This window comes from Phascolarctos cinereus, unplaced genomic scaffold (genome assembly GCF_003287225.1).
Source record: "Phascolarctos cinereus isolate Bilbo 61053 unplaced genomic scaffold, phaCin_HiC Scaffold_4;HRSCAF=312, whole genome shotgun sequence".
Lineage (NCBI taxonomy): Eukaryota > Metazoa > Chordata > Mammalia > Diprotodontia > Phascolarctidae > Phascolarctos > Phascolarctos cinereus.
Window position 1 is genome coordinate 673,300 of NW_027555847.1, and position 14,210 is coordinate 687,509.

General features: G+C 57.2%; 1 protein-coding gene across 1 annotated transcript in view; it reads right to left on the reverse strand.

The window, feature by feature from the left end:
* The window catches only part of VPS50 (VPS50 subunit of EARP/GARPII complex), a 70,872-nt gene that overhangs the window by 18,466 nt on the left and 38,196 nt on the right, over positions 1-14,210 (reverse strand). Inside the window, exons 14-19 of the mRNA XM_020978572.2 lie at positions 13,068-13,159; positions 10,706-10,800; positions 7,157-7,255; positions 2,775-2,865; positions 1,328-1,507; positions 741-859 (exon numbers count right to left, since the gene is read on the reverse strand). Coding sequence (XP_020834231.1) covers positions 741-859; positions 1,328-1,507; positions 2,775-2,865; positions 7,157-7,255; positions 10,706-10,800; positions 13,068-13,159 — 676 coding nt within the window. The remainder of the gene's footprint in view (positions 1-740; positions 860-1,327; positions 1,508-2,774; positions 2,866-7,156; positions 7,256-10,705; positions 10,801-13,067; positions 13,160-14,210) is intronic.

The window sequence follows — 14,210 nt, forward strand, 5'->3', positions numbered from 1 at the left end:
GTCAGGAGAGCAAGAGGAGATGGAGGAAGGAGAGAGACGAGATGGAGAGAAGGGAGAGGAGGGAGGGAGGGAGGGAGAGAGGAGTGGGAGAGGAAGGAGGGAGAAGGGGGAGAGGGAGGAGAAGGAGAGAAGGGAGGGAGGAGGAGAGAGGAGGGGGAGAGGAGGGAGGGAGGAAGGGATATGATATGGGGAAGAGGGGGAGAAGACAGAGAGAGGGAGGAGTGGAAAGGAGGGAGGCAGGAGGGGACCATCCAGCCACAGAGGGCCAGGTCTGACCACTGGACCCCCACACCCTGCCACAGGAGCCCATGGGTAGCAGTACCAAGCGTTGAGCTGGCAGCCAATGAGGCGTGCCAGTTGGCGGTACCGGGACAAGCGGGCTTCCCCATGGATCTCGCAGGCCCCGACACCAGGGTTCCCAGGAGCTGTAGGCCTCTCCTCCTCTGTGGCTGCAGCTGCGCCATCCACCACCACCATGTCCCCATCTGTTCCTTGAGGCTCCCTCTCCCCAGCTACATCCCACAAACATGGAAGACACTGCCTGCCTGACTGGCCTGGATGCACATTCTCCTACCGCACCCCAACAATGGCCTCATGAGAGGGGGTCAACATCAGGCCTATTTTGAAAAGGGGAAACCGAGGTTCAGCCCCAAGTCACAGAGCCAGTGCCTCTGCCTGTGGCAGGATTCGCACCCAGTCCCAGCCCCTACCACACTCTACCTGAGGCACCAGGCAGTTACCTTTTCACAGGGACATCCCCGGTCTGCTCGTCCACGTAGTCTCGCTTCAGCTCCTCGGGGACGTCGCTGTCACTGTCGTAGTCTTGGTATGCGCTCTTCTCAGGTTCATCTGACTCATACTAAGGGGGTAGAGAGTGTGCAGACTGAGGGCAGGCTCTGGCCAAGACCGGGAGGGGCCCTGCTGCTCCATGGCCTCGCCCTCCCCCCCCAACAGCCAATCCTAACTCTAACCCCCTGCCAGCCCAGGGAGCCCCACTGGGTCAGAGCCCAGCAGGAAGGGCAAAGTGGGGGGGAGGGGAGGGAGGAGGGGAGAAGAAAGGGAAGGAGGGAGGAGGGGAGAAGAAAGGGAAGAAGACCTCCTCTCACTCGCCCACTCTGGGCAGAAGCAGACCACGGAGCTGGACACTCCAAGTCTGAATCCTAGCCCTACTGCACCAAGGGGCGGGGGGCACAGCAGGGGGAAGGCTCGGAGGCTCCAACAGGCCAAGGGTCAGGAAGCTCCTGGTAAACCCTAAAACCAGTGTCCTGCATGCTCCCCACACCCACCCCCCTGCCACAGCCGCCCCAGGCCGGTGGCCCACACGCACCCCGTTGGAAGCCAGGACGTCTTCGGTTTCCTCATCTTTGCTGTTGGCCTGAATCTCAAAGGGGTTCCCTCCACTGCAGTACTGTTCAAACAATGTAGCAGCTGTGGAGGGTGCTGTAGAGGTAGGCTGCTTACTCGGGGACACGGATGGGGACCGGGACTGCTCCATGAACTTAAATTCCTGCGAACAAACGGGGCTCATCACCATTGGTACCAGCCATCCCTGGACCCAGGGTGTTGGTCCCCACCCCCCCACCCCCCCACTGGGGCTGGCTCTCAGCAGGGGGCCACATCATGAGGTGGGCCAGCTGCCTGGCTCTCAGCAGGGGGCCACATCAGAGCACCCTCTGGACAAGGGAGCCCCAAAGGGGCCCAGCAGAACTCAGGCTCTAACCCAGATAGCCACTGACCCCTCCTGGGCCAGACTCCACAAACACGTCTGCAGAACCAGGCCCCTCTGCCTCCCACCCCACCACACCCTCCCTCCTTGCTGGGCCCCCTCTTCCCATCAATAGTACCCCCCCCTCGACCCCATCTGAAATTCCACTGGGATCCCCCTTCAGACCTGGGCTCCCCACCCAACCTCTGGGGGTGCACTAGAGGTGTATCCATGGCTACAAGTGACCAGCACTCAGATCTGGGGGGTGGGAGGGGGAGGAAGGGGCAAGGCGCCAGCTGTGACGCATGGGGGAGGAAGGGGCGAGGCTCCAGCTGGGGGATGCACAGGCAAGGCCGGAGCATCACCGTCCCCGTCACGGGCCCTTCACTCCCTCCCTGGTTCTCACAAGAGGGCTTCTCTTAGTAAAAATGCCCAGACACTCCGATCCTCAAGGGGCACCCAGGATCCCAGATTCAGAGCTGAAGGAGGACCCCCAGGTACCCCACAAACTCCCTCCCTCCCTACATGACCCACACTACTTCAGGTCCCCCAAGACAGCTCAGCCATTCTGGGACAGACAGCTGGCTTTGGACACTGGGTATCTCACCTTGGCCCCTGGCCTCTGTCATGGGGCCCCGCAGAAGTCCCCCCTCTCCCCCAGATATCCCTTCAAAGACCTGCAGACATTCTCATGACCCCCCAAGCAGAGAGCCGGCCTCTCTTCAGGCCCTGGGGACAGCATGGCCTCCCCTACCTACCTCAGAGCCACACTAACTATGCCCGCTGACTGTGCTTCAGGCCCCTACTCTGCCTGCCCAGAGGCTGGGGGCATAGGTCCAAGACAATGCCCTGCCCGCCATCAAGGGAGGCTGACATCCTCTGAGGCAGATCAGGCATCCACGCATACATCCACACAGGCAACTCCCAGACATGCAGAGCGCTAACACCTGGAGGGTCTGAGTGGGCACCTTCCAGAGAGCCAGGCTCCAAGCAGGCCCACAAGATGCCCCAAGGGGCACACCAGGATGGACCAAGAGCAAAGGTCTGTGAGCTGCAGGCAAACACTCACGTGAAGCTGCAGGATGCTGAAGCTTGACTTCACAGGGCACAGCTCCCACGTCTCGTTCTCCAGAAACATCCTCAACTCGTCCAGGCGCGTTCTGAAATACAGAACCTGAGGCTGGGGCCGGGCGCAGGGCGGGGCACAGTGGGCTGGGCCGGGGACACAGGGCAGGAGTCGCAGGGTCACTCCTTCCTCTCATCCTTCCACACCTGTGGCCTCCCACACGGAGCTCCTGGCACAAGGGGGCCCACGGCCACAGCGAGTTCCAATCCAGAGTGGCCCACGACAGTGAGCACTGAGCCCTGGGGGCTGGGAGAGTTCCAGATGCCTACCCCTTGCATCCCATGTGACAAGGGCCAGGGTTACATCCTCCCCAAGCCCACGGCTGACACTATGTGGCAGATGTGGCCGCCACACACCATGAGGTCACACACCAAACAGCTGCACTGCACAGGCCCAAACGGGGACACACAGGTCGCCGTGGACACCTCCTCTGCTAGCACTGCACACATGCCCACCGATGCTGGTGGCAGGAAAGAGCCACAAATCCTACCTCCTAATGCGTTCTGCGGGACCTTGAGCAAGAGCTTAATGTCTCTGGGTCTCACTTTCCTCCCAAGGGCCCTGTGGCTCAACCTCTCCTGTTTGGTGGCTGAGAAAACCCTCCACAAAGCATGCATTCGTTAGCCCAACAGATCCGCTTCTAGAGGTCAGGTACCCCAAACCCCCATCTGTCCCCATCCCTCCTCCTGCCCGCAGGGCCCAGTGAGCACACCTTGGACTTGCACTTGCCCATCCAAGGTCCCGAGGTGCCCGATTAACCAGCCACTCTGGGGGAACGCCCCAGGCAGAAGGCTGGCTCTCCGTCTGTCAATGACATAGAAGGAGGCTTGTCCGGTCTTAAAAAGCACTCGGGAAAACAGAGACAGGAAAGCCCTGGGAGCCCCCCAGGCTGTTCACCTGAGCCACTCGCTCCAGAGAAGGGCAGGAAAGGCCAATCCCTCCCAAGCACAGAGAGAGCCCTGGAAGCCCAAGGCGCTGTCGGGAGCAGCCAAAGACCCTTCCAGGAGACATAGAGGAAGGCTGGGCCCCCTGCTCAGGGGTGGCCAGCACGGGCCAGGGGCAAGAAGACGGACAGTCCAGAGGTGTTCTGAGAAAGGGCCAAGGGTCAGCCTTGGACGGGGGGTAGGAGTTGGGGGGAAGTGTTCTATTTTCTCAGAAACCCCCCTACTCCTCTGCTCCCTTAAACGTGTCCCCAAGTCCGCCAACACCCCCTGCTTGCCACACTCCCTCACCAGTGCTGGCCCAGGAAAAGGCCCAGAGTAGGTCACCAAGGGGGCTTGTGGAGGGCCAGCACGGGCGAGAGGCTCAGACTGCCGCTGGAAGGAGAGACGAGAAGGGACAGGGGGTGCCCCAAGGGCAGGGCCAGAGGTGGGGAGCCAACCCACAGTGACCTGGCAGGCATCTCAGGCCGATGACACAGAAACAGCCGAAAAGAAGGAAAAACTGGCCACTGGGGAGAAGCCGTACGGGAGGAGAGGAAGGCCAGGAACCACCAGCCGGCCACTGGACTCAGGGAAAGGGATCCCAGGGGATTCAGAGGAAGGATCGAGAGGGTCCCACGGACCGAAAAGCCAGAGGAGGCCAGCAGGGAGGAAGGAGGGGGGCCCGCCCCGGGAACCCGCCCCCCACCCGGCCTCAGCAGAGACGGAGGTGAAGGGAGCTGACTCCGGCGAGGACGGATGCAGCTGGGGCAGGGGCAGAAGCCAAGGCTTCCTTCTGTCATGTGGCTCCAGATGGGTAAGGAAGCAGCAATGACCAGGAGCCCGGTGGCAGGCCTGTCATTCTCGACCAGATCCTAGGCCAGGCTCAGGGACCCATCACCCAGAGCCAGCCACTCCAGGCTGACCCCAGATCCCTCCTGGACAAGGTCGCTGCCTTGGCAGAGCAAGAGATACTACACTTTCCATACAGAATGCCTACTGTGCATCTAGCACTGTGCAAAGTGCTTCACTAATATCACCTCACTTAATCCTCATGACAACTCTGCAAGACAGATGCTGTTGTTATCCATTTTACCCCTGAGGAAACTGAGGCAAATAACGTGAAGTGTCTGGCCCAGGGTCACACAGCTAGAAAAGACTTCAATCAATCAATTCTCTCACAGCCTCAATGACCATGAAAGTTATCTGGCTTGCCGCTAGCTGACTTTAGGGTTGGAGTCAGAGTGGGAGGCTTCCCCCGTCTGCATCAGCTTCCTCATCCGTGAAATGGGCTGGAGAAGGAAATGGCAAAGCCCTCCAGGATCTCTGCCAAGAAAACCCAAAATGGGGTCACGGAGAGTGGGACATGACTGACTGACCAAACAGCCAAGAAGCGGTTCCAGACGGTTATGTGTCAGCGAGGCAGGTCTCTAGCACAGTGCCCCAGGGCTCTGCGAATGGCCCTATTTTTATGAATTAATGAATTATTATGTTTGTTTAATGCTTCTGTTACCGCCCTGGAGAAAGGCCCAGACGTGTACCCAGCCAACCTGCAGAGTCCATGATCCAGAAGGATTTGGACAAGCTCGCATGCTGGACCAAATGGAACAAGAAAAAACGCCATGAGGCAGAGAAGCATACTTCGGTCTAAAACCCAGATCCCCAGGACAAGATGAGAAAGGCGTGGCTAGATAGCAGGTCATCTGAAAAAGATCTGGGGGCTCTAGGGGACAGCAAGCCCAAAGGAGAAAAGTGTGGCACAGAGGACCCCCTGGGCTATACCCGGCCTGCAGGTTCTAAAGGCAGAACAAGGCCGAGCAGCATCGGTCACTCCCTACGCTGAAGGCACCCCCGGCACCAACAGAAGCCATATTGGGCCTGAGGAAGCAGGAGGTCCTGATCTTTACTTCAGAGCCAGGCTGCTAGGGAGCGCCACAGTGCACAGAGCACTAGGCCTGAGTTCAAATCCAGAAGCTTCCTAGCTATGGGACCCTGGGTAAGTCACCCAGTTTCCCCAACTGTAAAATGGGGAATCATCAATAGGAAAATGTTTGTACATCTCTTAACACAGTGCTCGGCACACAGCAGGCACTTGACAAATGCTTATTCCCTTTTCCTTTCCTTCCCCTGCGCATGATCCCATGGTGAGCGCCCAGAAGCAAACACCCAGAGCGGATGAGGGCCTTGGGGTCTGACCAGGCTCTGTGAGATGTGAGAAGACCAAGCTGGGCTCAAGCTCCAGGCAGGATAAAAAACCATCAAAACGCCTGCAAATACAACCATCCGAATGACCCCAAAGAGGGAAGCTACACAGGGCCTTCCTGGGGCTCAATGCCGAGACCTCTCCCCAACTCAATGGGCAGGGCTGCATCTCGGGACCCACCACAGATGCCCCAGGAGCCCCTGTGTGCGTCCCCAAGCTAGTGGTGCTGACAGCCCTGGACCCCGGGCACCTGTGCTGGGAGCAGGGAGGAAGCTGGCCCCTAGGGCCAACGCCCAGAGAGGCCAGTGACTGGCTCCGGATCTTGACTGAGGCTGTCATCAGGAGGACAATGCTGGCTGTGGACACCAGCCCCACGATCCCTTTGGAGACACTCCAACCCTCCCTGCAACACCAGGTGCCAACACCCCTTTGGACAGATGACAAGACGGAGGCTGAGGAGTGACCTACCCAGGCATTCCTGAGGGGGTCTGTCCCAAAGCCCACCTGCCAACTCCTGAGAGAAGACGACAGACCGGGCGGAGCCCGAGAGCTGCCCTGGGCCTAAATCCAGAAGTGATGCTAAGGTTTCCAAGAAGGCAACGAGAGCAAACGCAGGCCACGCGCAGGCTGCGACACACGTGAGCCCCCTGCTCTTCCTCCCCAGCAGCCGCTGGGGAGGTTCCTGACCCTACAGATGAGGAGACAGAGGCCCCAAAGGGCCGAGTCACCTGGGACGTCTTGTGAAGAGTGGGGCTGAGATGCCAGCCTCCGGGCCCCCGGAACCCAGGCCGGCCTCCTGGCCGTTGGACCTCCTGGCCAGCCTCTGGACCCTAGGCCGGCCTCCTGGCTGCCAGACCCCAGGCCAGCCTCCTGGCCACCTGACCCCAGGGCAGCCTCCGGGCCCCCGGACCCCAAGTGTAGGCCTCCGGGCTTCCCGACCTCAGGCTAGCCTTCAGGACCCCAGACCCCAGGCTGGCTTCCTGGCCTGTGGACCCCAGGGCAGCCCCCAGGCCCCCGGACCCCAGGTGCAGGCCTCCGGGCCACCAGACCTCAGGCTAGCCTTCAGGACCCCAGTCCCCAAGTGCAGGCCTCCACGCCGCCAGGCCCCAGGCCGGCCTCCAGGCCGCCAGATCCCAGATGCCCCACTAGACAGCGTGCACACAGCCACACCCGCCCTTGCCACGCTACAAGCAGTGGCTCACCTGTGGTAGTTCTTGAAGTAGTTAATGCTCTGCTTTCGGATGGAATCCTGCAGAACTTCAGACTTGCTGCCACAAAACTCTTCACCCACTTGCATCAGCCTGTCCAAAGAAATGCTGTTTCAGGAAGCTTTAGTAAACCACCACAGCACAAGCACATGCACAACGGTCAGAAATGCACGCGTGAACCCCACAGATGCTCACAGTTCACCGCAAGAAGGCACGGCCCTCAGCCCTGAATAAGTGTCTCCTGGGAGCCACACCCTGTGCAGAGCACCAGGGTTAGGAGACAGGCAGAAGACGTCTCTGCCCTCAGGGAGCTGCCAGTCTTAGTGGGGCAGGGGGGTAATCTCAGACGGAGGGCCTGGGAGGGGAGGAGGAAGGGCATTCCAGGCCTGGAGAGCAGGGGTGGAGGGTCCTGTCTGTGGAGCAGCCAGGAGGCCCGGTGGTGGGGAGGAAGGTGGGAGACGACTGGCAAGGGAGGACAGAGCCAGGTTAGGAAGGGCTTTGAAGGCCAAACAGAGCATCTGACCCTGGAAGCGGCTGACTGGGTGAGGGGTGATGTGTTGGAGCTGCACTGTAGGAAAATCCCTCTGGTAGCTGACTGGGGGGTGGGCGAGAGGGTGAGAGACAAGGCAGGCAGACCCCCCAGCAGGTGTGGCCACAGTGCAGGCATGCAGTGACGGGGCCAGAAGAGAGAAGGGGGAGTCCTGGCACCACCTTGGAGTTCAGGACGACGCCCAGGTGGTGAGCCTGGGGGCCAGGGAAGATGGGGGTGCCCCCTCCTGTAACAGAGAAGGTGAGAGAGGGGGAAGCGCTGAGTTCTTTTTTGTATTGTCTGAGATGCCTCCTGGATGTCGGGTGCAAGACGTCAGAAAGGCCGTCCGAGATGGGAGACCAGAGGTCAGCAGAGGCCGGGACTGAGAGTCCTCTGCAGGGAGACGACAATGAAGTCTGTGCATTTTCCGACCAGAATGCCAAGGCAACAGCAGAGAAGGAGGAGAGGGCGTGGTGCAGAGCCTGGGGGACGTTCTTTAGCTCCATGAACTCTATGTGGAATTCATTCCCGTGGACATCCTGCCAACGCAGCCGCGTGGAAAGCCATGCTCGCTTTCCAGCACTTCTGGGAAGGTGTCTCCCCGAGGCTCCTGAGCTGCCTGGCCGGGCTCCTCTTCGCCACTCCAGGGAAGCCTCCTAGTTTCTGAGTTTTTCCTCCTCGGCTCCTCTTCCAAAACTGTCGCTTTTCTGAGTCATTTCCTCTCTTTCTGCCATTCCTTCTCCATCTGTGCCCCCCAGAACCCCAAAGCTCATGATAAAAGGGATGGCTCCAGAGAAACCTTGGAAAACTCCCAAGAACGGATGTAGTGTGGAGCAAACAGAACCAGCAGAACAACCTCTGCAACAATAATGGGACCATCCAAAGCCACAGGAAGTGGTCCCCGCGGTGGCCGCCACGAGGACAAGCTGCCCACCTCCCGACGGGGAGGGCATGCACTTGGGGGACAGCACGCACCATCATCTTCAGACACAGCCCACACGGGGCTGTTTAGCTCGACTGCGCATATGTTCCAAGGACTTCCAAGGATTCTAGGGTTTGTTTTTTCCCAGTAGGGAAGAAGAAGAAATAGATTTTTGTATTTTTTTAAATAATAATTTGTTTAATAAATAAACAAAACGGTACGTTTCACTAAATCCGTGATTGTGAGTAAATTTTAGTGATTTGCTTTTGGGGTCTAAAACCCAGACGTTCTGGTTCATCTCCAAAACCTTCGGTGTTTCTCTATGACCTCTAGGATGAAAAAGCACCAAATCTGGTAGACTCCAACCTCCGGAAAAGGTCCCCTAGACCAGGAGTCTCCCACACGCAGGCCAAAACCATCAAGACACTTGAGATGCAACAGCAATAACCTGGCTTGAAATCCCTCTGATTGTTAAGACCACACCAAAACTAAAACAGGGAGAAGCGTCCTGGCCAACCGTGATCCCCACTGACAAAGAGAAGACGCAAGACAGAGCGTGACACAAGAGGACCTCCCTGGAGACAACAAGAGCTTCCCGACGCTGGCGATCCGCCCACACAGCAAGCCCAGAACACCGCAGAGCCTCCAAGGAGGCCACGTGCCAGTGCCAAAGCGGCGGTACGGGGAACTCCAAGTCCAGGCCAGCCACCCCCCACGCCTCCAGTGGGATGGACAGCCTGCAAAGCCTGTCCCTCGGGAAGGCCCAAAGAGACGGACACTGAGAACAGGTAATGGCACAGGAGGAGGACGCAGGCACTTCCTCACTTTTTAATGTGACCTTTCTTTTTATTTCTAATACAAAAAAGGCACTTCCATGTACAAAGTAGATGCTGCTTATGAAACTGTGACACTCTATTCCAAAGCGTTTATAATGCTACAATCAATCCTCACTGCTGCTTTCGGAGCTGTCCTATCTGTCTCTGCCTCATTCTTTTCTCTCCTGTGTATTTCTGGGGTTTTTTTGGCTTTTTGGTGAGGCAATTGGGGTTAAGTGACTTGCCTAAGGTCACACCGCTAGTGAGTTTCATATGTCTGAGGCCATATTTGAACTCAGGTCCTCCTGACTCCAAGGCCAGGGCTCTATCCACTGCACCACCTAGCTGCCTCTACTCCTGTGTATTTTTAAGAAATGTTTCAGTACCTGTCTTTCCCCCCTTCTTTTGGTATCATTGTGGCTAGCCCCTACTCCCCCCAACTCCCACATAAGGCCCTTGTAACCAATAAATAAAGCCACGCAGCACGAATGGAGGTGGCCACGGCCACATCCCAACAGCCCACGTCTCCCTCTGAATTCTGCTCGTCTCATCCCCGGTGGCCAGGCTGTTGGTCGTGACGACGCTGATGTCTCCGTACGCGCCGTGCTCACGGCACTCTCCCTCGGCATCAGTTCAGGCAAGTCTTCCCCAGGCTCTTGGGCGCTGGCCCTGGTCACTCCTCAGAGCGCGGCCGCATTCCATCACTCCAGTACCTCCACAGACCGTCACCTGATGGGCCACTCCCCAGCAGATGGGTGACCCCTCCATTTCTAACATTCTGCCACCACAGAGCCGCTACATACGTTTAATCAACGGGGCTCCTTCTCGCCCTCCTCTCATTTCTCTGGGGCTTAAGCATGGCACCATGGAATCAGAGGCAGAGAGGAGGGAAATACACCCTCGTATCTCTCCATGTCTACGTGCATGTACAGCTGCAAGCCACACACCTAACAAGCTCTGAAGGATGGCTGCAGAGATCCCTCCCCCACAAGGGAGCACGGTGCAACAGGACCCCGGGAGCACGTGCAGGCTTAGATGCTCTGTAAACAAGGGAGCCATGGGAGAAGCGGCATGAAGGAGGCCATCCTCCAAGGGCTGGTGGGGCAGGAAGAACAAAGGATGGTGGACCCAGCCAGCTGGCCCCGCCCAACAGCCTCCCCTCCACGGAAAAAGCATGCCCTTCCAAGCAACCGCAGGTTGCTGGTCTGAGAGCCACTCCTTTCACTCAGGAGAAAACGGCCGTGACAGGTGGCAACACACATCCAGTCCAACTCTACCTGCTGATTATGTCCAAGACAAAGATGAAGTCATCATACTTGAACGTTGACATGTCAGTCCCAAATAAGTAGGTTTTCACTTTGAGCTGCACGTCCTGTAAAAAAAGACATTTCCCAATTAGTTCTGCCAGAAAGTCTGCACCAGGGACCGCCTCTCTGAAGGAAGGGGCTGCTTCCTAGCATGCTTGTGTCAGCATGTGCATGTCTGTGCATGGATGCGCACGGGTGCACAGCCCACACATTTATGTGCATGTGTGTGTCCTGCGGTTTCCCTGGTCCGGAGAAGTACCCAGTGTAGGGCGTCTGTCCTGTGTTCACCGGCAGTCCTGGAGAGCTGCCTGAGCAGGGCATGCCCACAGCCACAGCACTTAGGAGGCAGGCCGTGAGCCCAAGCCCTCCTGGATGACTGTCCGCTCCAGCACAACACTTCTCCACAATTTATCAAGAAGAACAAAGGGGAGAAAGTGGAGAAATCACCCCCAAAATTGACACTGATCCAAAGTGAGGATGTTCAGTTCTTCATAAAAGGAGAGCTCTCTGTGACCTACAAGTGACCCGCCCCCCAACGTACAGAAATATCAGAACATCCAAACGTTCGTCAGCCGTTACTATGACAAAAAGGTCACGCGTCACATCTTCAGCTCTCCTTAAAATTCAGTTGCTCCTACTTGAAGTATGACTGAATTTCATTAGAGCACGGCCCATCCAATTTACGGCAGGCACCAATCACGGCCACACCTGGGGGAACAGAAGGAGGAACCGGGCGCTCATGGAATCTGAGGACACCCGGGTCCTCTCCAGCTGCCCCTCTCAGAATCACAAGTCTCGTGTCCGGCCATTGGGCCCCTGGCGCTTGTCCCGAGGCCTACGCCTGGCACTCACCACACCCACAAGCTCGTGAACAAGGGCCACACAGATGCCGCAGTCTGAAGGGAAAGCCCCAAGAACAAAGGCTCGGCAAACACCTCCCCAACACACCGGGAAGACCTCTCCTGCCAAGATGGCAGCCAAATGAATGAAAGCCCTCAGAGGGACTCCCGAAGGACACTCACACTTCACACACAACGATGCTCCACCTAAGGAGAAAGCCCCATCGGTCCCTTCAACCGCTACAGCAAAGGGAGGAAAAAGCTCTCTGACGAGAGCTGTAGGACCCACACTCACCTCACCAAGCCGAAGACAAAGGGGCCTGTCAGGTGCCAGCTGGTCCCTGGGCTCAGGCCGCACAAGTCCCATCCCATGCACATGCGTGCATGTGTGAATGAATTGTGTGCACGAACATGCATGTATCTGTGTGTGTGTGAATGGGTAAGCACATGCGTGCGTGTGCGCATGACTGTGTCCGTGTGCAAATGTGCACACATGTGGAAGTATGCATGCAACTGTGTGACCATGCATGTGAGCAAGTGTGTGTGCATGTCTGTGTGCGTGTACTGTACAAGTGTATTGTGAAGGGGTAAGCACATGTGTGCACAAATGTGCGTGTGTGTGCACAGACACGTGTACACACGAATGTGTATGTGCAGGCATCTGTATGCAGATACACAGGTGTGTACTGGTCTCTGTGTGTGCAAATGGGTATGTGTGCTTGTGCGTGCATATGCATATGCATATGCCATGTGTGTGCATGGACCCTCGTAACAATGACTCCAGACCCCACAAAAGCACAGGAGAAACAGCAGAGAGAAAAACAGGTGGCCCAGCCAAAGGCACCATGCTGATGATGCTAACGTAATAATAATCACAGTGATGAGTGAAGCGCCTACTGCGTGGTAAGCCCTTGCTAAGTGCTTTACAATCAGTATGTCATTTGACCCTCATGAGCATCCAGGGAGAGAGGTGCTGTTACTATCATAACCATTTCACAGCTGAAGTAACTAAGGCAGGCAGCAATGAAGGCAGCACTGCCTATCAGTGGAAAGCCTGGGAAGAGGTACTGTCCAGGGGTGGAGGCTCAGCTGCACTGAGGAGACTAAGGGGTCATCGATGACTAGACAGGAAAACCCAACTCTGGGGCCCAGGACGAAGAAGCGACCAAAGAAGCCCTGAAGCTGGGCAGAAAGACGGAGAGCAAGTGTGAGTCCCACGAGCGCAGGGCAGCCGCTTCCATCTCCGCTTTATGGGGGCCTGTCAGGGAAGCACTGAGGTGATCGCTGACGCCAGCGAGGCTGCCGGACACCCAGCCCCAGAGCTCCTGCAGACGTGTCCACAGACAGGAGAGCAGACAAACGGGCCTTCACAAGGGGCCCAAGGCCCCCACTGGAGGGGTCCTGCGCACACACACACACACACACACACACACACACACACACACACAAAACGTCAACACTGCCTCAGAATCCTCCCATCTTGGAAAACCAACCTGCCATATTCGCGACAGTCCATGTTCAAGCTTCTTCTTCACGTAGCTGCGGTCAAAATTGCTCTCCTCAGACCCTGTCGTACCACCCCCTTCTGAAACGAGAAGATGTGAGAGATCCCAGGTTGGCTTCAGGCCACCGGGAGCCAAGAACGACGCTCTCCTCTTCTGGAACAAGGACTCTCCCAGGGCTTTCGTCGGCCTCCTGGCTGTTTCCTACAGAGAAGCCACACAATAAAACAAGGATGACAAGAATAATGATTGTAACACCAAATGAAAGCCAGCGGGAGGCACCCGGGGCATCTCCCCGATCCCCACAATGATGGGGAGCTAAGTCAGGCCACAGCCGTGCTGTCCCCGAGTCCACGCGGGACTCTGCCCGCTCCTCAGCACCACACCGGCCCCGGCCCCACACCCGATGCTCCGTCTCCCCTCTCAGACCTGTCTCGGTACTGGCTCTTCCTTCCCAACCTCCCTCTCTCATCAGCCCTCAGCTCACCCCCAGTCCCTCATGTGTCCTCCTCTGCATCTATTGTTATCTCTCTCATCTCCTTACTGTTTGTTTCCTATTTGTCTGGGCACCTCCAGCTCCCACTACAGTGCCTGGTCCATAAGAGGACCCTGATGAATGCACACTAAAGGATGGATGGACAGATGGAGAGAGGGAGGGAGGGAGGGAGGGAGGGAGGGAGGGAGGGATGGATGGATGGATGATGGATGGAGGGATGGATGGAGGGAGGGAAGGAGGGAGGGATGGATGGATGGAGGGATGGATGGAGGGAGGGAAGGACGGAGGGATGGATGGATGGAGGGAAGGATAGAGGGATGGACGGAGGGAGGGACAGATGGATGGACAGACCAGCATTTAGTGTGAACTAAACAGTGTGTGCCCTTTGACCCAGAGATGTACCTGCAAAGGGACCAAAGCAAAAGGAACAGCTAAATAATTAAGACGTACGAACGTGCTGAAAGAAATGATGAAAGGAATAGTTTCAGAGAAGCCTGACAGGATCTGTATGAGCTGATGCAAAGTGTTTGCATGAGAACCACAATGCTGGAATAACGAACCACTGTGTACAAAAACTCCTGAAATCTGATCAACTCAAGGACCACCCACAATTCTACAAGAGCAGTGAGGAAGCCTGC